Genomic DNA, 24,677 nt, shown 5'->3' on the forward strand with positions numbered 1-24,677 from the left:
ACATACACTCTACCTCCCAAAAGTTTGGGGTCAGTAAGATTTTTTGTTTGTATGTTAAGAAATGAATACTTTTCCCAGTGAGAATGCATTAAAATGACAGTAAAGACATTTATAGTGTTGCAAAAGATTTCTATTTCAAATTAAGTCTGTTCTTTTTAACTTCATTAATCACGAATCCTGAAATGTGTCATGCTTTCCACAAAAACTATTAAGCAGGCAACTGATTTCAACATAGTAATATAGACGTGTATAATAAGACATGTATCAGCATATCGGAGTGATTTCTGCAGAAATATGTGACACTTTAAACTGGAGTAATGGCTGCTGAAAATTCAGCTGTGCCATCATAGGAATAAACTACATTTTAATATATATATTAAAGTAAAAAAGTTATTTATTATATTTATTATTTCACAGTACATTATAAGAGACTGTATGTATATATATATATATATATATACACAATATACTCTGAAATGTATAATTATTTAGACCACATCATCTATCTAAAAATCATGATTTTAAGGTTTTGCCATGCAGTATGTTACTTCGTAACTTAAAAAACAGTAGTGTTCACTGCTTTTGTAGGAATGTGTTTATAAGCATGCATTTGAATAAATCTTTGTTAACAGAATGGGTGTGAATGTAGGAAATGTACAACCAAGCAACAAAACAAGAATATCAGGACGTTCTTCTGAAATCCTGACCTGTCAGTTCAACAAATGGCAGATCCGCTTATTGAATCTTATTCAAACAGTACATTAAAAACAATGGTGAACCATCTCAACTAAAGTGGTCTAAATGGATGTATGGTTGAAAAAACACTTGTGAAATATTCACATGAAATGTCCTGCATGCTTCACTCACAGTTGTCTTTCTGTCTTTGCTTTGGCAGATGTGACAGTGCATGTAGACAAGTGGAAGACTGAGACTGTCCTACAGTCGTCCTTCACCAGTAAGCTGCTGAATTTGGGACAGGTCAAAAGGGAACGTATTCCACTAGGTAACAGAAACACAATTGCTGCTGAGGCTTAACCTAAGCATTTTGCCAAGTTAAAGATGTAGATGTCAACATGTTTATTTACATTTACATTTTGTAAACAGAATATGTTATGTAACCATTACGTATTTGGCTTTCTAGGTTATTCCCTGCTTATGTTATGTTAATCTTGTCTAGCCCCACAGAACTTGAACAGTCACACATTAAGAATGCTGTGCACTCATCTGTGTGAGAAGCGCCCCCTTTTGGTGTCTCTGCCTCCTCACAAACCTCAGGATTTACACTCCATCCCATTCATCCGTCTTGGAGCATTACGTCCTGACACACTGGTTCATGCTCTGCTTAGGGTTAAACATCAGAAATTAATCACAGGTATAGAACTGCATTATCCATACTGCATAATCCAGCGATGAGATAACATGAAAGTAGCACCAGTTTCAATTACCCGGGTGAGCAGTCATATATACAGGATATTATGAGACCACTGGATTACATGATTGACCAATCAGATTTGAGTATTGCAGAGAGACATTTATTAAACTGGTTTATTTGTGCCTTCACATTCACTGCACATACTAAACAATCAAATCTCAAAGGCAACTAGAACATATTTGTGTTCAGAACACTGCTTTGTTTGATTCTAGCCTGGAGTGATGAAGCAGAGGGGACATCCAGAGCAGGAGGCGTGCTAAAAGCCATTTTGAATGTGGAGCAAGGAGATTGTCAACAAGGCGCTGTTATACTCTGGGGAGCTGCTCTCTCTTGGCTGCAGCGTTTGGAGAGGAACAAAGGTGTTTTTTTTTTTTATTATTATTATTCAGGTTTTCAATCAGAGGGCCCAGCAGAGGGCCTCAGCAACTTTGCAAGGTGGCTGCAGGATGGCTTAAATAATGTTTATTTAATATTTGATTTAATATTAAATTTAAAGGGGTCCTGTTATGTTCTTTTACAAAGTCTTGATTTTGTTTTGGGGGTGTACTAGAACATGCTCTTGTACTTGGCGGTTCAAAAAAAGCATTATTTTTCACATAGTTTACATTATTACAATACCTTTCTCCCCAGCCTGGCACAAATGGCTCGAATAGTTCCCGGGTTTGATGAAGGCCTCCCTTCCGAAAAACGAAATGTGTTGTGATTGGTTAGCTGTCCCAGTGGGGGAGGGGGAGGGGGGGCAGCTAACCAATTGGTGAACAGCTAACCACTGACTGGTGAACAGCTTAGACAGCGTTTCAGTACTGCCACACCCCTTTCCAAAGCAGCAAGTTCTGACTGCTTCAGAAGCATATATTAAGATATAGTTGACGCTACAGTAGTGTTGGGTCCTATTGTCAGCCTGAGAGACTGCCGATACATGACATTATCGTGCTAATTTATTCATTATAAATTAATCAATTACTTATTTACATACTTAGTTTTATTGCTCAAAACCAGCTCCAGCATGAGGCTAAAAGCAGCCTAATGTTTTTAATAATTTGTATATAATTAAGTTATAATAATTTAACCTAATATGTAACTTAACATGACAACAATTTAATAAACATATTCTAAGTTACTAATTATAATGCTTACATTTCCTTAGTTATTCAAAAAGCAGCTACATAAATGAGCAAAGAACATTAACATTATTAAAGAACATTATCACTGATTAGCCTAGCGTAGACTAGTGCAAGTTTATGCATTTTATAAAACACTTGTGTTATAAGTGAAGCTATCTACACTGTATGATGAATAAATCTCTTACCACACACTGCACGTCTGCGGCGCATTACAGCTCCGACGCGGCCGCCGGAGCTGATCGGCCACTACGGCTACACCAGATGTGCCTCAGCATGTGTTTTGACCCCCATATACTGTACACGTCTGTGGCACGTTACAGCTCTGACATGGCCATCCTATTCAATGCAGCCACGCTGCAGCTTGTTGAAGCGTCCCAGAAGCGGCTCTTTGTGCTGCATCGCTAAAGTTAGGTTAATCCCCCACCTCATCCCTACCAACCCCCCAACCATTCGAATTCCGGTAGCCGGGATTTATTTTAATGATATTCTAATGGGCCGCGTTGTAACATCACAGCCCCCGGAAAACAACATTGTAGTCCAAAGGAGCCATTCGTTGTAGTTCTTGAAAAGGGATTTTTTAAAAACGAAATATCTCCCTTTGAGATTTGTATCTTTGTAGATCTTTTTTATGCCCAAACATACACACCACACACTGACTAAAATTCAAAAACTGAAAAGGCATAATAGGACTCCTTTAACAAATTATTATCATTAATAACATATTAAAATGTTAAATATATAAAAATAATAATATACCAAAATGCTAACAATTTTGTTTTGCAAATGCGACTTTTTTTTTTTGAAGAACATATAGTACCTAACGTATGTAATCACAAAATGAGTGTATAAATACTTCCATTTTTGTGGCTTTCAGTTGACCCTTCGCAGATTGATTGACAGGCAATCTGACCAATCATAACTCAGAATCTGCCATTTTTATCCAACAAACAAACAAGAGACAGAGGAGCAGATTAACATTGGTGGATTTATACTTGGGAAAAAATGATGTCAGTCACGTCTTTCCGTGACTGAAACAAGATACCTTCTGATGTTCATTCTTGTTTATTTCATACTATAACTAGTTAAAAGGATGAGATGATCGGTTCACGTGGTGCTTGAGGCGCTACAGCGATCTGTCATGACCCATTAAAGAGCCACAAAATGTTTTTTATTGTCTGAATTTCTTAAAAATGACAAAATAAGAAAGAGACTTTCATACTTTCAAAGCAATCTGCTCTGTCTTGGCTGTTGGTGCGTTGTCAGTTCCCTCTTTGCTCCACAATAGGGCTGCATAATAAATCGCATGCCATAAATCACTGACAAGCTACAGAAAATCGTGCTCATAATCGCAGATGAATTGCATTCGCTTATGAGCGAGACTTTGCGTAGCTTGTCAGTGATTTACAGCTCTGTGTATTAATTGCTGCTCCAGCTGAACACACGTGATGGAGATTTACTACTTATCATAGAACTGGCTTTACTGACTAAAAGCGCATGACAATTGCATGCGATTTATCGTGCAGCCCTACTCCACAATGTTTTATTTTTATTTTTTTACTGCGTGAGAACATGATGTGTGGCGTGAGAGCACTATGGCTTGTTGGACATAGCAACAGTACCAAAGGAGGTTGGGTCTTTTTGCCAAGGGTCAACTGTTGTGCTAAACAACCACTGTAATAAAGCATTGAAATTTGTGTTGTATTTTTTGTTGTTGTTGTTGTGTTATATGTATTGCTAATGCACGTGACAGATGCTGTGTGGGAGTTCAGGTTGCTGCTAGTCAGACAGGATGTCACCTCAGGTTTGCTAGAGCTGCATTCGACTCCATGGAGCACCTGTAAGCCTCTCTTTCCTGATGACAATCGATGTAAGGAGTTTTACAACACTGTCCGCACACAAAGGACCGCTAGCAGCATTGAGATTGATCTCGGCACACTCCTGTCCCAGAAATACACAGGTAGAACATTTTGTTAATGCATTTGCGCATTATTATTAATCATGATTACATTAAGACGTTATGTCGTTTATGCACTCATTAGGTGATGTGGAGCTGAGAGTTAAAATCACGGCGTTCCAGTTCCAGAGCAGTCCGTCCCAAGAGGACTCGCTTTTAATAGATGGCAACACGCCCTTGGAGACGATCTTGGACATAGTGTCTGGTGACATCATCTTTGCTGGCTGTGGTCAGTGCTCTGCAGAACTAGAAACAGATGAGAACAGCATATACAGACCCTGCTACCCTTGCCTGCCACACACAGGAGTGCGTCGCTACTATAGGTCTGATCTTGTTTTGAGTCTCATACAAAGTGTATGTGTAAACAGTATATACTCTCTCTGTCTCCCTTTTAATTGGTCAAAAATATAGTAAAACAGTAACATTGAAATATTATTACAATTTAAAATAACTGTTTTCTATTTTTCTATTTTTTTTTTTTTAAATGTAATTCATTCCTGTGATGCAAAGCTGAATTTTTAGCCATTACTCCAGTCTTCAGTGTCACATGATCCTTCAGGAATCTTTGTAATATACTGATTTGTTGTGCATTTATTAAAAGAAAGTTATAAGAAAATGATTTTCAGGGACAAAGATAATTTATACACTTTAGTGGTCATTATACACAAATATCAGAGAAATAAATAAATATTTATATTTAGAAATAAAAATGATATCATATAAATAAATATTAACATCGCTAAAAAGCATTAGTAAAGAGATACTTAAGTTACCCAGTTAACTATATCTACTTCCTTATCATGACTTCATAGGCCAGTTGTTTTAACTGTGAGAGCTGGAAATGATCAAATCTGTGTGCAAGTACCTCCTGCTCTAGTGCAGAAGATCCTCCTGAACACACCTCCAGATAAGCTACATAAAACCATAGGTGAGGTACTTCTCCATTTTCCCCCTTCTCCCGTATTTAGATTTATTTGTATCTTGATACATATACATGATTTGTTTAAATATTGTTACTTTAAAGGTTTTTTTTTGTCTATAGCTCCAGCATCAGAGGTGAGGTTCATCCAGGTAGTAGCTAACAGGATTAGTTCCATATTGACCCCCATGAAGAACACATTTATGCTGACTGTCCGAAGCCATTTCCAGTGTGATGACAACAGCATTCCTGTCATTCAGAACTTTTTATTATTAGACTTCAGCTCAATAGAGGCATGAAGAATATGCATGTATCTTTAAGATGACACCATGTATTTTTATAGTCTATGATTAAACCGTGTTAAGGTCATGTGCAGTTTTCACAACACATGAGTATTTTTGCATCCTGGATATATTTTGAAAGTATTTCAAATTATCACTGTATTTTTTATGTTGCTTCACCTATAAATTTAAAATGTAATAAAAAAAGTGTTGTGTTTTCTTATGCTACTTTTATATACAACATTATTAAATTTTATACACACACTGCCATTCAAAAGTTTGGGATCGGTAAGATTTTTAATGTTTTTTGAAAATGGTTCTTATGCTCATCAAGACTGCATTTATCTGATCAAATATACAGAGAAAAAAACTGTAATATTGTGAAATATTATTGAATATTCTATTTTGATATACTTTAAAATATCATTTATTTCTGTGATGCAATGCTGAATTTTCTTCAGTCATTACCAGTATTCAGTGTCACATGATCCTTCAGAAGTTATTCTAATATGCTGATTTATTATCAATGTTGGAAATATTTTTTGGAACCTGTGATACTGTGTTTCTTTGATGAATAAAATGTTAAAAAGAACAGCATTTATTTAAAACAAATCTTTTTTTTAACAATATACAGGTGCATCTAAAAAAATTTGAATGTCATGAAAAAGTTTTTTTTATTGTAACTTATTTAAAAAAATGAAACGTTCATATTTTCTAGATTCATTACATGTAAAGTAAAAGATATCAGTTCCATGCCACACTTCACTGATGCGGTAATTTGTGCTAGGAGCAAGTCATTTGCTGTAATATGTGCAGATGACCAAGTACTGGGTGCACAATGAACATACTTTAAAAAACCTGAACTTTTCTTTATTGCAAATCTGTTTTTTGATTAATCTTAGGAAATATTCTAATTTTTAACTTTCATGAGCTGTACCCTCTAATCCTCAAAATGAAAACAAAAAAAACTTTTGAAATATTTTACTTTACATATAATGAATCTAGAATATATGAAAGTTTCAGTTTTTAAAATAAGTTACAATTTCTTTTTTCTTTCTTTTTTTTTTTTGATAGAAAATAATACTTTTATTCAGCTGTGTTAAACTGATAAAGAGTGATAGTAAAAAAACGTATTGTTAGAAAAGGTGTCTATTTAAAATAAATGCTGTGCTTTTAAACTGTTTTCATTCATCAAAGAATCCTGAAAAAGTATCACAGGTTCCAAATAAATATTAAGCAGCACAACTGTTTCCAAAATAAATAATAAATCAGCACATTAGAACGATTTCTAAAGGATCACGTGACACTTAAGACTGAAGTAATAACGCTCAAAATTCAGCTTTGCATCACAGAAATAAGTCATATTCTAAAGTGTATTAAAATACAAACCCGTTATTTTAAATTGTAATAATATTTCACAATATCACTCTTTTTTTCCTGTATTTTGGATCAAATAAATGCAGCTTTGATGAGCAGATGTATAACTTTATAAATAAATACTCAGGCAACCATATCTGTTGCATTATTATGTAATAGTTATGAAAAAATAAAATTATAATTTTTGCACAGTTCATAGTCTAACTTTACTTTACGCGTTTAATATGGGATGATTCCCTTTTTTTTAGCAGTTGAAATAAACTTATGTTCGAGCGGAAGTTTTGGAGAGCATGCAAATCATGATCTGTCTAAGAACCAATCAAAACTCTCCAACCACGCCACGTGAATGCGGAATTCCCCTTTGAGTCGGGGGCTTTCCAGCAGCAGTAGTCTTCGATTCATGAACTCGGGTTGAGTGTTCTCTAAATATTTATTAAAGAAACTGGAACAGATTAATTTGACGGATGGTGCATTTTGTTTAGTTGTTCAGGCGTTTGCTAAGATTTTAGCAGTCGTCAAACGAATCGTTTAGTTGACGTCAAACAGAAACTATACACGGTTGTCCAAGGTAAGTTAAGTTTGATACGTGCTCAGTCATGTTTTCTGTAAAATGAAATTATCATTATGACCGAACAGTTTTGTAACAAGGCATGTGGGGTTTGAAATCGTAGAGAATACTAATCTGTTTTGTTGTTTGGAAATAATGACTCGGCTGCTTAGTACATAGAGAAATCTGTTTTAAGTGTGATTTTAACATTACGGAGATGCTGTAACGTTACGGTTCATATGTTGTGCTCTCGCTTGCATACATTATTACTGCATGTTAATAATAAAACCGTACAAATGTTTACGAAAATCTGAGCAGTGCTCATTAATGTCAGTTATCAATAGAGTACGTTTTGTCCTGTGTGTTTTGTCGCCGTTCGCGCGAGTCTGCGGGAAATTCCCATCAAAAGTCAGTACTTTTTGGATCTGACTTAACGTTACATGTGCAGGGGAATCACATCCCCATCAAACACCCTGTAAGTGTTAATCATTTTCATCATTTTCAATCAGACAGGAGCCCAGGGTCGGTTCGGATGAACCAGCAGAACACAGAATGGCTGGAGCACTGAGGTAAAATTTTATTCACTATTGCTTTCTCGCATCCTAGTGAGCTGTCTACCTGTGTAGCCTTTCATTGGGGATCATTGGTACATACTAATACAGTCCTGACTGACAGCTCACTTGGTTATGAGACATACGTGTAAATGTTAATTTAGCTACTCGAAAGGTTTGGACATGATTACATGACTAGTAATTAACGTTAGTCACATTTGCATACTGAAACTAATAGACTTGTAATATGTAAATAGAGGGTTTACACACAACGGTTTATTAGCCTTTTCACCTCATGTGTATGGAAGAGTTAAAACGGTTCAGGTTTATTCTTTTTTCTTTTCTTTTTCACATCAAAAAAGTTTTCTTGTGGTTAGCGTTAAAGAACATTATAATGTGTTGTTTGAAGCTGAGCTGCTTGCTTTTTTTTTGTTAACTGTCCAAAAATAATTTTGTGATTCTGTTTTAAGAGATGTATATGTTCAAGAAAACTACACAAACATACTGAAAGACATGATATCAGTGCTATATTTTGTTTTTGTTGTTGTTAGCGTTTTTATTATAGTTGGATTATATAACTGTTATGATTAATTTACAGTCATTTTGCACCTTTGGATGTTTACTATGGTTTCCTGGCGACCCTGACACCCCTTTTAGACTGACGAAACCACTTTGTCATTGTCTTTCTTTTGCATTTTCTTAATGAATCGTTTTGTCTATATTTGACATATTTTAGATTTCGGGGTTGATTGACTGAAATGATGTTATCATTTCAAAGAAGAAGGACAGGATGTGGTTGTCATCCAGAAGAGTTTTACTCTCTTTTCAGTGACGTCAGGATTTGCGATTTTACTCAAAGTGAGCCTGACACCTCAGAAAGAAAATTCATAGTTTACTTTGCTATTTGTCCCATGGGTTTAAGAAAATCTGCTATTTTAGAGTCATCTAAAGTACAGCTCATACTGAACAATGCGATGCTTCCTCATTCCTGTCAGTGACAGTTTAAGTAAACAGTTGTGCAATCCTATCATCCATTGTAGCCATGCGTAGGCAATAAAAAAGTAATAATAATGGTGTAAATGAAATGAAATTTCACCTAATGTATTAGTAAGTGTATCATTTAGAGATCATCAGCTGAGTTTCCTGTTTGGTTTACAGTGGAAGTGTTTGTGGGTTAAAAAAGATTTGTGGCTGCAAGCACAGGCCAACAGATGGGGGGGCAATCCCCATCTTTCAGGGCTGTTCTCATGGCATTTATGGAGATGTCTGACTAATTCAGTTACACAGACTCAGAAATGCATTTTTAGTCAATTACACATAGGTGGAATTTTGTTTGTTTCACAGAATTTAATCTAAATATTGATAGAAGAGTAATAATTATAGGAATTTTGTTTCAAAAGTACCTCGATAAAAGAGAAGGGAATTCAAAAAAGCCTTTGGAAAGTTGAGGAAATTCAGATATGAGAAGACCTGATGTCAGAGTGTGAATAGCCTTGTACCTGCATTTCTCAGGATCTGACATCAGTGGCAGCAGTGAGCTGGTATTCTGGGGGCTTTCCTCTGTTTTTTTTCACTGCCTTACTTCCTGGAAGTAGCGCAAGCGAGTCAGCCAGACAGAAGGAGGGAGGCAGAGTAAAAAAATCCGCTGCACATATCCTTGTTCTGACACTGAAAGTGAAACGGACTTTGCGAGAGTTCTTTGTGTGAATCTGAGGGCCTTTTTCTCTGCATTTTGTTTGTCAGGTAGGGTAACTGTACGCCTTCTTATGTGTAGGTCAGAAGACTGCTTTGGGGAAAAACTGGGGAAATTAAATGCATCTGTAGGGGTTTGCATCTCAGTTGATGTTTTGATTCAGCTAAATGACTGTATTAGAGCACCCCACCTCTTGGGTTTTTTAGAGTACTGGGTTTGTGTCTGTGCGAGACGGTCTCAATAACAGCTTCTCTGTTTCTTCTACATTACAGGATGGATGATGCACAGTATCCCATGAAGTTTAACAATGAGGTGAGCCACATGTTGTCAGTATTATTGTTGCGGATTTATCTTACAACAGATGTTTGATTTAGAGTGACGGTTTCTAGATTTTTCCACAATATATTGGTACCACATCAGTTATCTCTCAAAAATGGGCAGTTTTTTGAAGAGTTGCATCAGCTGATATTGCATATTATATTGTAATGCTAATTTCTCACTATTTGTACATTTAGATTACTTTTACACTTAAAAAACACTAACTTAAATCTCAAAATGAATATCCAAAATTGAATATCAGTACTGTATAATGCTGTGATGCCTAAATTCACTTGTAGTGAGTTTTCTTTTTTTTTTAATATATATATTTAGACAAAATAGTATACATTTTTATATTAGGCCATATTATCAGTTATCAGACTTATTGGTATTGGTCAAATGGTTCTTTGTGCTCAAGGGTTTGGTTAAATGCACAGATCAATATATACTTAATATAAAACACTAACATTTTGCACATGGCATCTTTTGATCTTATAGTTCCTGGACCTTCATTATCTGCAAGAACCTTTTGAGGTGAAGCCAGAACCCTATGTGCCAGAGACAAGTAAGTGTATTAATGTGTATTAATGTATTTCATGATGTTTTTTGTTTGTTGTTTATCTTTTGATTTAAAATGGAAAAATAAAGATAATTGACTGTATATGACCTTTATTCCAGTTCATGGGCCTTATCTACAGATAATTGAGGAACCAAAGCAGGTAAAAAAAAGTCATCATTCAATACCAGTCAAAAGTTTTTAAACAGATTTTCAATGTAGTCTTTTCTACTCACCAAGCCTGAGCAGAAATATAGCAAAATCAGTAATATTGTGAAATATTTTTACTATTTAAATTAACTGCTTTGTATTTAAATGTATATCAAAATGTATTTTTTTCCTGTGATCAAAGCTAAATGTTCTGCTAAATTTTCAGCAACTGTTTATTTTAAATCAGGCTTGGTAAGCAGAAAAGACTTCTTTAAAAAACATTAAAAACTTACTGTCCAAAAACTGATAGCGTATGCTTGTTTTACATGCTTCATTTCCACTGTATTTGACAATACGGACATGCTCATGTGAAAGTACATCATTTTATGAGTGATGCCAAGTCATTTTGTGCACATGCATAATGTGTAGCACTGAATGCAAAGGCAATGTGGGATAATTCCAAAAAGTATACACTGGAATTCCCCAAAACAGGGTTTTAGCAGTGAGTAAGGTGAATAACGCTCTGTGTATGTTACAGAGAGGATTCAGATTTCGTTATGAATGTGAGGGCCCATCCCATGGTGGTCTGCCAGGGGCCTCCAGTGAGAGAAACAGACGGACGTATCCCACAGTCAAGGTGGGTTATGTAACATGGAAAACATAGCGATGTAGGTTTTAATAAACAGTACATTTATAAACACTCACATTCTCCATCTGTAGGTGTCAAACTACGTGGGTCTCGCTCGCGTAGAGGTTCAGCTAGTGACGCACACGGACCCCCCTCGCGTTCACGCGCACAGCCTGGTGGGTCGCCATTGTAATGACAACGGGATATGTACCATTGACGTCGGGCCTAATGATCTCACTGCACAGTGAGTGCACACTTTTACTGTTCATCATGCTCATATGATCTTTCTTTGTTGTAATGATTAAAGTGAATTGCGGAAGGCATTGTATGTGCATCATCATGTGATGCTTGTGGCTTTTGAGTGATCTTTATGTGTAGTTGTGCAATCTTATTTCATTCTCATTTCCTCTGTCTAGATTCAGTAATTTAGGCATCCTCCATGTCACTAAGAGAGGAGTGGTTGAAGTATTAACAAAAAGACTGAGAGAAGAGAAGAGGAGGATGAAAGAGGCTGGATATAAATCTACCGGTAAGTGTGATTTCATTATTCAGCTGGTAACACAGTACCTGCTTATTGCTTACATGCTTGAGCACTGACATGCTTTCCCTCTCTATCACTCTCTTACAGATGCAGAGGATCAGGCTATTTTGCAAGAGGCCAAAGAACTGGGCAAAAACATGGACTTAAATATTGTGAGGTTAAAGTTCACCGCTTACTTGCAGGACAGTAATGGGAGTTTTACAAGAGCCTTGAAGCCAGTTGTCTCCAACCCTATCTATGATAGTAGTAAGTCCCACCAAACAGCATAAGAAAATGAACAATTAACAAATAACATTCAATTAACAAACATTTACCGGGGATGTTATTGTATATTATTGTAATTAGTTTAATGTCTTTTATTTTATTTTATATTTTAGTTTCACTTCTAATTTGTTATATGTGACCCTGGATCACAAAACTAAGTACCGTCTTAAGTAGCACGGGTATATTTGTAGCAATAACCAAAAATACACTGTATGTGTCAAAATGATCAATTTTTCTTTTATGCCAAAAACCATTAGGTAAGTAAAGATCATGTTTCATGAGGATATATCATATGTTTTCCATAAATATATCAAAACTTAATTTTTGATTAGTAATATGCACTGCTTCATTTGGACAACTTTAAAGGCAATATTATATACAATAATTTTTTTTTTTTTTTTGCACCCTCAGAATCCAGATTTACAAATAGCTGTTTCTCAGCCGAATATTGTCCTATCCTAACAAACCATACATCAATGGAAAGCTTATTTATTCAGTTTTTTGCATGTTTAAATCTCAATTTTGAAAAATTGACCCCACGGTTTTGTGGTCCAGGGTCACATATAATTATATAATCTTCTATACAATGTTTGTATGTAATTGTCACTTTTTTTAGAAAGAAATTATTTTTATTCTCCAAGGATGCATTAAATTGATCAAAAGTAAGAGTGAAAACTGTTCTTCTGAATTGAAGAATCCTGAAAAAATCTATCAAAGTTTCCACCAAAATATTAAGCAGAATTTACCATCCCAGACTTTTGAACGGCAGTGTAAATTTAAAAAGTATGTGTTGTTAATCTTGTTATAGCTAATGTAGAACGTGCTAATCTTTACGTAGAATCACCAAATGCTTCAAATCTGAAGATCTCCCGCATGGATAAAACCTCTGGATCAGTGCTGGGAGGAGAAGAGGTCTTTCTACTCTGTGATAAAGTTCAAAAAGGTTATTATTATTTTCTAATTTAAAAAGCATTGATTCTTTCCCATCCTTTTAGATTAAATGATGTATATCTCCTTCATTTCCAGATGATATTGATATTCGTTTTTATGAGGAAGAGGAGGATGGAGGATGGGAGGCATTTGGAGACTTCTCTCCCACTGATGTCCACAAACAGGTTTGTTATAAATTGCATATAATGGGTGGCGATTCGAGATTTTGTCATCAGACGCAGTTTAGCTATTTACAACAAATGTTTAATAACCCTGTTTTTATCCCCAGTATGCAATCGTGTTTAAGACACCACCATACCGCTGTGCAGATATCACACGTCCTGTCACAGTCTTCCTGCAGCTCAAGAGGAAGAAGGGAGGCGACTGCAGCGAACCCAAACAGTTCACGTACATTCCTCACAATCAAGGTTAGTAGTGCTATGTTAAACATAGGTCCTTAAGCATAAAGCATAAAGCATTTAAACCAACATATTACAACATACTGTTATAGCACACATATAAGGGCCGTTTACATCTCATTCTCAGTTTCAATTGTGTCACTTCCTTTTTTGCATTATGTACATAACCATTAAGAAGTCTGTGGTTCAGCAGCCATTATTCTAGTGCCACATGATCCTTCAGAAATCATTCAGAAACAATTCTTATTATTAGTGTTTAAAACAGTTGTGCTGTTTTATATTTTTGCAAAAACCCTTGTATATTGTTTCCAGGATACTTTAAGGAACAGGATTTATTTGAAACATTTTTGTAACATTGTAAATGTCTTTCATTTATCAATTTAATGCATCCTTGCAAACAGTATCGTACATATTCATTTCTTTAAAAAAAACAAAAAAACAAACTTACTAACCCCAAGATTTTGAGCAGTAGTATTGATCCATCAAATGTTGTCCGTCAGATGTATTTCTCACGTTTGATGACATGTCGGCTTCCGTTTCCCCATAGACAAAGAAGAGGTTCAGAGGAAGAGGATGAAGGCACTTCCTCAGCCCTACGATCACTGGCGGGGAGGACCTCAAGGAGGAGCAGGGGCCTTTGGAGGTCCTGGATCTGGAACAGGAGGAGGTGGAATGGGAGGAGGTATCAAATTTCCTATTCCTAAACTCGGTAGCTACCTGTGTAGGTTGCCAGTTTAATTATTCTGGTGTACACAGGAATAATTTTATGTCAATTTTACCCTTAGGTTTTCAATATAATCATCCAATGGATGGTTCAGGGTATTTCATTGGTGGATGTACTGGATTTAGCGGCGGGGCACAAATGTCAGGTTCCACCCCACAGGCTGAGGGATCTCAGAATCAGCCGACAAACACACAAACTCAGTCTGGCTCTCAAATGCAACAGCAGCTCTTTCAGATTGGTGAGTATATTTAAGCCAGCTACCAGTAAGACGTTAAGATTTAAGGTGCATATGCACTCAGTGATGTTAATTTCCTTCCTGTAATCTTTCCAGCCACAGCTCTGCAAAATCGTGCTACTTTAATGGCAAAGTGCTCTGCCCGTGCATTGTTACAGTACTGCAGCACAGGGGATGTGCGCCCTCTGCTGGTTCTGCAAAGACATCTATGTGGAGTGCAAGATGAGAACGGAGACACGTATGTTTTTTTAGATCGCTGCCTTTCAGCTTTGACCTGAGCTCTTTGAATCAGTGCTTTACACATGTCAAATATATTAAATTAAATACTAGGTTATGTGTCTACTACTTTTAAACATTTCCAGTATAGTTAGCGTATTGGAAGTGGTTTTGGATTAAATTATCTGCTAAATGAATAAATGGAATGTTTTTAATACATTTAAAGGGATAGTTCATCCAAAAATAAAAATTTGGTCATTAACCCACTTGTTGTTCCAAACCCCGTAAGACCTTCGTTCATCTTCAGAACACAAATGAAGATATTTTTGATGCAATCCGAGAGCTTTCTGACCCTGCATAGACAGCAGTGCAACTGACATGTTCAAGGTAGCAAGGACATCGTTAAAATAGTCCATGTGACATCAGTGTTTCAACCGTAATGTTATGAATCTACAATAATCATTTTTGTGCACAAAGAAAACAAAAACGGCTTTGGAACGACATGAGGGTGAGTAATTAATGACAGAAGTTTCATTTTCGGGTGAACTATCCCTTTAACAATAGGACACAGATATAATAGTTTTGAATGAAGAGAGGGAATAAGTGTAATGCAACAGTGATGCAACTTGAAGTTTATTTTAATCTGTAATGTATTTATTTTCCCATAGGCCTCTGCACCTGGCCATTATTCATCAGCAACCTGTGGTGGTGCAACATCTTATTCAAGCCCTGAACAACACTCCACAGCAGAAGTTTATTAACAAACTCAACAAACTCAACCAGGTAATTTAACAGATATATAGTCTTTTTAAACTCCCAGTCAAATTTTAAGGGATTTTTTTATTTTATTTTATTATTATTTAATCATGTTAATTTTATGATTACTTCTTGTTTATTTTTGTGTATTAATTCATTGTATTTATTTTTTATTTTAATATTATTTAGATTTTTTTGTTTGTTTGTTTCATATGTGACCCTAGACCACAAAACCAGTCATAAGGGTCCATTTTTTGAAATTAAGATTTATACACCATCTGAAAGTTGAATAGATAAGCTTTCCATTGATGTATGGCTTCTTAGGATAGGACAGTGTTTGGAAAATCTGGAATCTTGAGGGTAAAAAAAAAAATCTAAATATATAGAGAAAATTGCCTTTAAAGTTGTCCAAATGAAGTTCTTAGCAATGCACGCTACTAATTAAAAATTAACTTTTGATATATTTATGGTAAGAAATTTACAAAATATCTTCATGGAACATGATCTTTACTTAATATCCTAATGATTTTTGACATAAAAGAAAAATCATTTTGACCCATATAATGTGTTGTTGGCTGTTGCTGCAAATATACTTGTACTACTTACTCGTCATGTTAAACTTCATCATTCTTTCCTTCTCCAGGCTCCACTGCATCTGGCTGTGATCACGAAGCAGCCCAAGTTAGTTGAGATGCTGATGAAAACAGGGGCAGACCCGAGCCTGCTAGACCACGAGGGCCGGACAGCACTCCACTTGGCCGCTCACACCGGTGATGAGGCCACACTACGCTTGATCCTGGGCATGCTGGGAGAACGCCATGCTCATTTAATAAACTCTGCTGACTTCTCAGGTGAGAGATACACATGCCATTGTCTCACCATCTTCACTCAAATGGCTCTTAAGGTTGCATCTGGAATATTACAACATATGTGAACATGCTGACATTTTTTTTCCCTGTTTTTAGGTCAGTATCCAGTCCATCTCGCAGTAAAGAAAGATGGAGAGCACTGTCTTCGATTGCTGGTGGAGGCAGGAGCAAAGATTAACATGCCAGAGCAGAAAAGTGGCTGCACAGCACTACACCTGGCAGTGAGGGACAACCTTTTAAAACTGGCCTGCTATCTCATTACTGAGGTAAAGGACCAATGGAGGGTTGAACAGATTTCTTATGTTTATGTGGTCATTTATGACTGACCCACATTATCGTTCAAAAGTTTGAGGTCTGTTAAGAAGACTGTCAATATCACAAATACTGGAATACACTTCTTTAGCATACAGCCACCACTAAGTTTTGTTTGTTGTTTCTGTTACAGCTGAAGGCTGACGTGAATGCGTGTACCTACGGTGGCAACAGTCCTCTTCACTTTGCTGCCAGCCAGGGCTCCCCACCTCTCTGCTCCATGCTGATAGCTGCAGGTACTGAGAAACCTTCTTTCCTGCAAATATGATGTATGATGCAAATATGAGCATTTACTGTATAGCATTTTATTGACGTTCATTAACGTCACTCATAATAATGACATTTAAACTGACTATCCAATAGCAAATGACTGAAAATAAGTCAAGCTTGAATTCAGTGAAAGGAAGCTTTGCTTGATTAATCATCTTCTTTGTCTTCTTTTTTTTAGGTGCTGATAAACGTATGGAGAACGACGAGCCTCTTTTTTACCAGAGCTCGTCTTCTTCGGATGAAGATGACGAGAGCGAGAAGAATGAAGTCGACAGGCAGCTTCCAGATCACATGGTGCAGCAAGTTCACTGCATGTCGATATCATCCGAAAGAGGAACGTTTAACCCACGCAAGAGACCTGCTGCGGGACACACACCATTTGACCTGGCCAAATGCCAAAAGGTTTGAGCTTTTGTCTTCGTCATCATCAAGTATAATGTGTGAATATTTGAATAAATCCATATAATAGATTTAACCTTAATAAAACCCCACCGTCCTCCACAGGTTAGAGATCTTCTAGATGGCAGGAAAGGCCCCAAGCACAGTTCACTTGCCCCCAAGAGGACCAAAATAAGCACTGAGGAAGGTAATGAGACTAGAATGGTTTATGTTCTCGCAAGATCATGCTTTTTAGCATATGTGGCTGATCTGTAATCGTCCTCCTGCAGCGAACCAGGGTTTGGACGGTGAGGTGCTCACAAAGCTGTGTGGTATTCTCATTGAAGACCACGTACCCTGGAGAGAGCTGGCGGAGAAACTGGGCATGCTCACTCTCTCTCACCTGTACCAGGATAGTCCCTCACCCTGTCAGAAGCTTCTCGAAAGCTACCAGGTAAGAGACTGTCATTGTTCTCTCAAATTCTGTTTTAATGTTAAATGGACATTGGCACATTGCTGTTTAGAGCAGCATAACTATGAGGGATAAATAAATAATCATTCATTCGTCGTAATTAAGGTAAAACTTTCAATTAATCAAGATTTTGATTTTAGGTCATATCGTCCAGCCCTATTCGCTGCACATTATGCACATTTTCTAAATGCATGGATTATTTGGCTGATGATTTTATTTAACAAAACATACAATATACAGTATAGCTCCTTGTTGCATCCCTCAGTGCACTGAGATTGGCTTGACCTTTTATTTAAAGTGCGACTAATCAACTTAAGTAATATTGGATGTTTTTTTTCCGTTTGAAATGAACAAAATTTAAACAATGAGCAAATACATCCTATATATATCTTCCAAACTGCATTTTGCTTACTCCAAATCACTAGCCTATAATAATTATTCATATTTTAGAGCTGTCGGAACGTTTTTTGCGGGAAATGCAGACTTCTGTCATTCATCCTTCTGTAAAATATGTTATATCTGTAAATAAAAAAAAAAGGCAGACTAGGCTACTAATAGTTGCAGTGAAAGTCAGTGTTCAACAAATGAACACTGACGATTTCGCAAGTTAAAAGGGAAAGAGACAGTACTAGTAATAAAAACTACTTTTCATGTATTTTTATCCTCCTTTTTTTCTTGAAGAGTAGGCCAGGCTATTTGTAAATTTCCGGTCTGTCTTCCGGTATCATCGCATGCAGCTAGTTTTAGCTGTACAAAACAGCTCGTTTTACTGCATGATATTGCAATTTGAATGTGATATCTTAATTATAAACACACTGGGTTGTAGTGCAAACAGTTTTACCGTTTACTGCACGTTGTTATTCTTCTCCTCATTCCTTTTAGCGGCTAATGAACCGGAAGTCTCGCCCTTAGAGACTTCTGCTTTAAGGTGGAAGTTTGTGTTATGTTGGTAACACTGCCAATCTTTAAACCGTTTTTTAATTTGGGCTTTTTGCCTTATTACCTTCTAGCCAAATTATAGTAGCTTCTACTGTTTTACCTAATCTGATATGAATAGCAGTCATTAAGTCAAATGACAGTAAGATACAAACAGGTTTATATAATTATGTTTTTAAAACAGTTGTTTTTAAAAAGTCAAAACAGCTACATATAAGCCACTTACCGGCTCATAAAACATAATTTCGTTATTATTATGTGTTCCTCCGCTAGAAACCTGTAATTTTATGCTTCAACCGTTAGAGGGCTAAAAGGTACCTAGGGTATTTTTAATATATTTTGACTCTTCAACTGAAAATAATTTTCTTTAACAAAATATTAATTTAGGCTAAATCAAATACATTAATAAATACATTTTTGTACATTTATTTAGTATTTACTAGTATAAATGTAATATATTTAATATTTAATAAACATAATCAATGTTTTAATTATTAAAAAAATAAGAAAGAAAAAGAATAATTGTAGATTTGTACCTGTTTGGATAGACATGTTTTGTGTTTGTACATCTGTTGCCGGTTGGCATCTGATGAATGGTTTATTTAAGCATGTTTATTTGCATGTTCAGTTGAGTGGTGGTCCCGTGGACGGCCTGGTGGAGGCGCTGCAGTCTCTGGGTGTGAGTGAAGGAGTGAGATTGCTGAGAGACAGCCAACCCAGAGAGGACAAGCAGAACACAGGTACCAGTTCATACTCTGAAAGAGAAAATCTCTCACCTCTGACACCAACACAAAATCTGTAAACAGTAAATTGTGAATACAATATTTTTCCTTTCTTCCAGATTCTAAAGAGGACAGTGGCTTTGGGAGTCAGTCCATTGATGAGGAGATGGGAAATCCTGCAATGGCCAATCACTGATTATCAGGATCTATTCTATGAGGACAAATGCACTTTATTTAACTTTCTTCAGGTGCGAACTGGTGGACTTTTAATCATCTCAGTAAAGTGGAAATAACAGCACAGCACAGGAGGAATTGAAAATGATCTTTTTGAGGTCAAAAGCCCATGCTGGTGTTACATAACAGAAAGACAGCGTGACAGAAATCAGTTGCTTCAAGATACTCCAATCTCCATGCTCTGGAGTGAAACTGTAGTCTTAGTGCAAACAATTCTCAGTACTTCTATCTCAACAGCAACTCAATAGTGGTGATTTCACAGTAATTTAAGAGTAATGCAACTCTTATTTCACAACCACGACTGAAAGCTCAGAATACGTCTGCAGAATGTTGTGAAATGAATGTTTCTACTAAGCTCTGTTTTGATATATATATGCAATCTTAAGAAAATGCGAAGATTTTGGTTAATTTTCTGATACATCTGGAAAGGTCTATCATATGCTGTTTATTTATGTGTAGTTTTGATTGCAGTTATATGCTTTTTCAGAGGTTGGGTAAATATGTTTGTGTTTAATAAAGTTATTTCGTTATTTTGTGTCTTATACGATGACTTTATATAGTAGGGCTGTTAGGATTCCTCAAATCAGTTTGAGTAGTCGATTTAAAAAACAAAACAAATCCTCGAGCTCGACACCGTCAGAATACCGTAAGTGGCAGACCAGCCACGGACAAGAATCCATGAAACTAATTGACCATCTTCCAAGGCTGCATGATGCATCAATACATCATAATAATGCAAAATGCTGTTGTGAATTAACAAATGCAACGTTTCAGTAAATATGCGATGCAGGTTTAATATATGCGTTTTAATTATTTACATGCTCGTAATTAGATCATGCAGTAAAGTGTAAAAACAATCGTCAGGCGTTTGGCGCCCTCAGTAGTCATTTGTTATAATGCGTAATAGTTCTGTTGTTAAATAAAACATGTTTTTTAATAGCTTGGTTCAGTTTGATTACTTGCTTTTGATGCTTTATTTTAACTAATTATTCCCTCATTGCTATACAGTTGTGGTCAAAAGTTTACATCCCCCTTTAAAAATCTGCAAAATGTTAGTTATTTTACCAGACTAAAAGGGACGATACAAAATGCATGTTATTGTTTATTTAGCAGTGACCTGAATAAGATATTTCACATAGAAGATGTTTACATATAGTCCACAAGAGAAAATATTACTTGAGTTTATAAAAATGACCCCGTTCAACTTTTTGAATTTGAAGATCAGGGTAAATTTACCTTATTTTGTCTTCTGGGAAACATGTAACTATCTTCTGTAGCCTCTAAAGGGCAGTACTAAATGAAAAATATGATATTTAGGCAAAATAAAAATGTACACATCTCCATTCTGTTCAAATGTTTACACCCCTTTAATGCATCATTTTTCCTTCTGGAGAATCAGTGAACGTTTGAACTTTCTGTAATAGTTGCATATGAGTTCCTCAGTTGTCCTCAGTGTGAAAAGATGGATCTCAAAATCATACAGTCATTGTTGGAAAAGGTTCAAATACACAAAAATGCTGGAAAACTAAATAATTTGTGGGATCTGAAGGATTTTTCTGAAGAACAGCAGGCAGTTTAACTGTTCAGGACAAACAAGGGACACGTGAACAACTATAACATCATATCAAACCCTGTATTTTTACATTTAAATATTAAATGAAACACTTATCCTTTCAAAACAGATTTATTTTGTCTATGCCTTCAAAACATACAAACATTATAGCATTTTTTACTGAGCGTCTGTAACATAATATCCACATTATATACAGCTAGAATGGATAACACACCAAACACAAAATCTAAGTTATAAGAAATAAGTTACATTTACAGCAAAATCTTTGGGTGACACTAAACTACTTGGAGTGGTTGAGTGTTCCCTATAAAAACTTGTATATAAACCTTTTAGTCAATATGCTTCAGTCATAAACAAATACTCAAGACAAGATAATAAATGTTCAAAATATATAAATAACTCTTCATTAAATACACCTATTATTCATAGTGCAGTGAAGCGTAACACTATCCAAGTGCCATTTGATGGAATTCGGGTCCCAGATCATTTCAAAATCATTCTGTTTTTTGTACTTTGTGTCCTCGGCGTCTCAATTTGATCTATATGCTGGCAGTGTTAACAGTCAGTTTAGATCTCCATGACCTGGATTTGCATCAGAGTGTTGTTTTACAGATTTTACAATTTCTTGGATCCATCATGTTTCTGATATCAATAGGACAATTCATGAGGTTATGATAAGCAGCATAGAAGCTTACCTTCACTCTCTTATAAAGCAATACTTCACATGAACTCATTTGAACATAAGAACACACCAGTTTGTAAACAGGTAGAATTACTTCCGACCAAAACGACACTCCCTTGAGCAGGTCTCTCAGTGCAATTGAGGTATTAGATGTGGTTACTCTGAACAAACCAGCTTTTTAGTGCATGCCTCCTGTTTTACCACAGCACTGAATGGATCATAAATTTGAAAATGACTGCCTGAGAATTCAATGGCTCGGCCATAAGGGGTTTAACACAGATTTTGCATCACGTCATTCTCAAGCTCAATACGTTGTTTAAATACACATTACACTACATAATACAATGGGGTTGATTAGTGTGACGAATTTTAACATCCGTTTCACATGGTAATTGGTCACTGTGTCATTGTGCACTGAGTAAAGTCATTCAGACATTCCTGTTGAAATGATGACAGCACGAAATCCCTTGTGAAAAATAAGTGCACATCAGCATACTTTTCAAAAAGAGTACTTGCTGAACACTGAAAATGTAGTTTAAATGCAATATTAAATGTAACTGGTTGCATTTAAGAGTTAATTATTAACATAATGAAGTATATCTTTATCTGTAATTTCAGAATTACTTCATTTGCCTTGAAGTAAAACAACGTCGGATGATTTTGAAGTTGGAGGATAAAATGAGATGGAGTTTTTCGCCCTACCCTATCCACTTTATGGACAAAAATCCTGGAATGTTTTCCTCAAAAACCTTAATTTCTTTTTGGCTAAGGAAAGAAAGACATGAACATCTTGGATGATATGGGGTTGAGTAGCTAAATTATCAGTAAATTTTTATCCTTTAAAATATGGTAAAATGTACTGACAAGCATTTATAGTAAACTAAAATATACTTTAACGTAATTTCTATTTAAACTTGTACAGTATGTCAAATATTTAAATTAAAGTTGTACGGTATGTCATTTTTTAAACATTTTTGTACTTACGCATTTGTAATAAAGTTGCAATTTTGTACATTTATAATGAATATAATTATCTTAAATGTTATATCAAATAAAACACCACTGCTAAAATTCCTATTAAGTACATTACATGTGCTTTAATGTTACTCACCACATCAAAATTAGTGTGCTACTTTAAAATGTAATGATTTAAAATGTACTTCAAGGTAAATTTAAATCTGACATCATTACAAAGTGTTATGAAACAGTCAAGAGTACTCTAGGTACACACAAGCGGCCTTAAATTCATTAATATTATATTTTCCTCAAGTACAGTTTTTAAAAATATACTTCTTAGACTTGAAGTGCACTACAAATGCACCTATTTTTCACAAGGTGTGTGCTATTCATTTTCACTACGCTTTAAAAAAACAATTAGTCGAGTCAGCTTAAAATAATTTGTTACCCTGCTGCCTTAAAATATTAAGTTCAGTCAACTCAAATTAGTTGAAGTGTTAAGTTGTACTAAGTCACAACTTAGATATTTGAGTTGACTAAACTAAAAATTTGGTTTGTTAAACTTAAAAGCTGGGCTTGTTATCCAGCCTTTTAAATTGAATCGACTCAAATATACAAGTTGTCACTTAGTACAACTTCTAGTTGACTTAACTTTCTTGAGTTGCCTGAACTTAAAAATTTAAAGGCAGCTGGGTAACAAACTATTTTAAGTTGATTCAATAAATTGTTTTTACAGTGTAGTCCATTGTCATGGTATGACGAAAAATAATGCATTCATATTCTTAGTAATTATACCAAATGAGGAACTGATTGTCTTCAAACATCTTAGGCATGCTTTGAGACGTGCTTTAAGAAGGTTTAAAGGACTATACAGGCTAAGTTCTCGAACTTCCCATAGCGCTTGATCATCCTCAAATGATGAAATGATAGTCTAAAAAGCAAAATCTACAATGCTTCAAATATATAAAGTGAACAACTCGTGTTCACACAATAAAGAGCCTCGCTTCTCACTCTCAGGACCACCAAATGAAGTTTGCACTTCAGCTTGTTCAAATGAAAAGCCACGAGTGTTTAAAACCGACAACCAACAAGCATAATACACAGATAAACCGAACAGGTTTTGTGGTGAAACACAGACTGACAGAATAAGACAACGTGAGGCTGGTGCTCCTTCTCATCTGCCCACTGGCAGATTTGGGCTTGCGGTTACTGGCCAGAAAAGCATGCCTTACCAGCGGCCATGTGGGGCACAGCAACCCCAACCACAGTTTCATCATCATGATGACTTGAGAGCAGCCATCAAAGTAAACTGCAGTAACGCTCTATATTCAGCCCCTGAATGGAGATAAACAACTCCTTCCGCTTGGATTCTCTCACTGTTTGACAGCCTGTCTGTAGCTGTGTCTCTGACCGTCTGAGCGTTTGGTCCTCTTGCTGCTGCCGCTGCTTTGTGCAGCGCTGCTGCTCCTGCTTGACTCTTTGGTGCTGCTGGCATGGCTGTTGTCTTGGGGTAACGTGGGGCTGGAGTGGGCTCTCTGCAGGCCGCCGTCGTCAAACAAATGGGCCTCAAATGCCTCCAGGTCCGTTTCCCCTATGCGGATCTTAGCTCTCAGCAGCATTGCATATGTTCCGTAGCGTGTTTTCTACAAGATGCAGT

General features: G+C 36.1%; 2 protein-coding genes across 3 annotated transcripts in view; one reads left to right on the forward strand and one right to left on the reverse strand.

Annotated features, from left to right (window-relative positions):
- The window catches only part of LOC127175279 (nuclear factor NF-kappa-B p100 subunit), a 28,071-nt gene extending 7,324 nt beyond the window's left edge, over positions 1 to 20,747 (forward strand). The window contains exons 3-32 of one of the 2 annotated variants that reach the window (XM_051126253.1): positions 896 to 1,003; positions 1,178 to 1,372; positions 1,645 to 1,791; positions 4,307 to 4,513; positions 4,596 to 4,833; positions 5,323 to 5,438; positions 5,553 to 5,658; positions 8,156 to 8,203; positions 10,151 to 10,190; positions 10,695 to 10,761; positions 10,875 to 10,915; positions 11,441 to 11,539; positions 11,623 to 11,774; positions 11,947 to 12,059; positions 12,159 to 12,317; positions 13,174 to 13,278; positions 13,362 to 13,450; positions 13,555 to 13,693; positions 14,232 to 14,366; positions 14,470 to 14,646; positions 14,740 to 14,881; positions 15,528 to 15,642; positions 16,259 to 16,466; positions 16,581 to 16,750; positions 16,930 to 17,032; positions 17,245 to 17,468; positions 17,571 to 17,652; positions 17,735 to 17,898; positions 19,481 to 19,592; positions 19,694 to 20,747. In XM_051126253.1, the coding sequence (XP_050982210.1) occupies positions 896 to 1,003; positions 1,178 to 1,372; positions 1,645 to 1,791; positions 4,307 to 4,513; positions 4,596 to 4,833; positions 5,323 to 5,438; positions 5,553 to 5,658; positions 8,156 to 8,203; positions 10,151 to 10,190; positions 10,695 to 10,761; positions 10,875 to 10,915; positions 11,441 to 11,539; positions 11,623 to 11,774; positions 11,947 to 12,059; positions 12,159 to 12,317; positions 13,174 to 13,278; positions 13,362 to 13,450; positions 13,555 to 13,693; positions 14,232 to 14,366; positions 14,470 to 14,646; positions 14,740 to 14,881; positions 15,528 to 15,642; positions 16,259 to 16,466; positions 16,581 to 16,750; positions 16,930 to 17,032; positions 17,245 to 17,468; positions 17,571 to 17,652; positions 17,735 to 17,898; positions 19,481 to 19,592; positions 19,694 to 19,770 (3,878 nt within the window). In that variant the 3' untranslated portion in view covers positions 19,771 to 20,747. Of the gene's footprint in view, positions 1 to 895; positions 1,004 to 1,177; positions 1,373 to 1,644; positions 1,792 to 4,306; positions 4,514 to 4,595; positions 4,834 to 5,322; positions 5,439 to 5,552; positions 5,659 to 7,449; positions 7,656 to 8,143; positions 8,204 to 10,150; positions 10,191 to 10,694; positions 10,762 to 10,874; positions 10,916 to 11,440; positions 11,540 to 11,622; positions 11,775 to 11,946; positions 12,060 to 12,158; positions 12,318 to 13,173; positions 13,279 to 13,361; positions 13,451 to 13,554; positions 13,694 to 14,231; positions 14,367 to 14,469; positions 14,647 to 14,739; positions 14,882 to 15,527; positions 15,643 to 16,258; positions 16,467 to 16,580; positions 16,751 to 16,929; positions 17,033 to 17,244; positions 17,469 to 17,570; positions 17,653 to 17,734; positions 17,899 to 19,480; positions 19,593 to 19,693 lie in introns of those variants that run through there. The other variant, XM_051126252.1, reaches the window with a different exon arrangement.
- Positions 20,748 to 22,045: 1,298 nt separating this feature from the next.
- Positions 22,046 to 24,677, reverse strand: part of psda (pleckstrin and Sec7 domain containing a) — a 40,504-nt gene continuing 37,872 nt past the window's right edge. Inside the window, exon 17 of the mRNA XM_051126251.1 lies at positions 22,046 to 24,663. Within this exon, the coding sequence (XP_050982208.1) occupies positions 24,394 to 24,663 (270 nt within the window). The 3' untranslated portion in view covers positions 22,046 to 24,393. The remainder of the gene's footprint in view (positions 24,664 to 24,677) is intronic.

Source organism: Labeo rohita, chromosome 13, assembly GCF_022985175.1.
Source record: "Labeo rohita strain BAU-BD-2019 chromosome 13, IGBB_LRoh.1.0, whole genome shotgun sequence".
NCBI classification, from domain to species: Eukaryota; Metazoa; Chordata; class Actinopteri; order Cypriniformes; family Cyprinidae; genus Labeo; species Labeo rohita.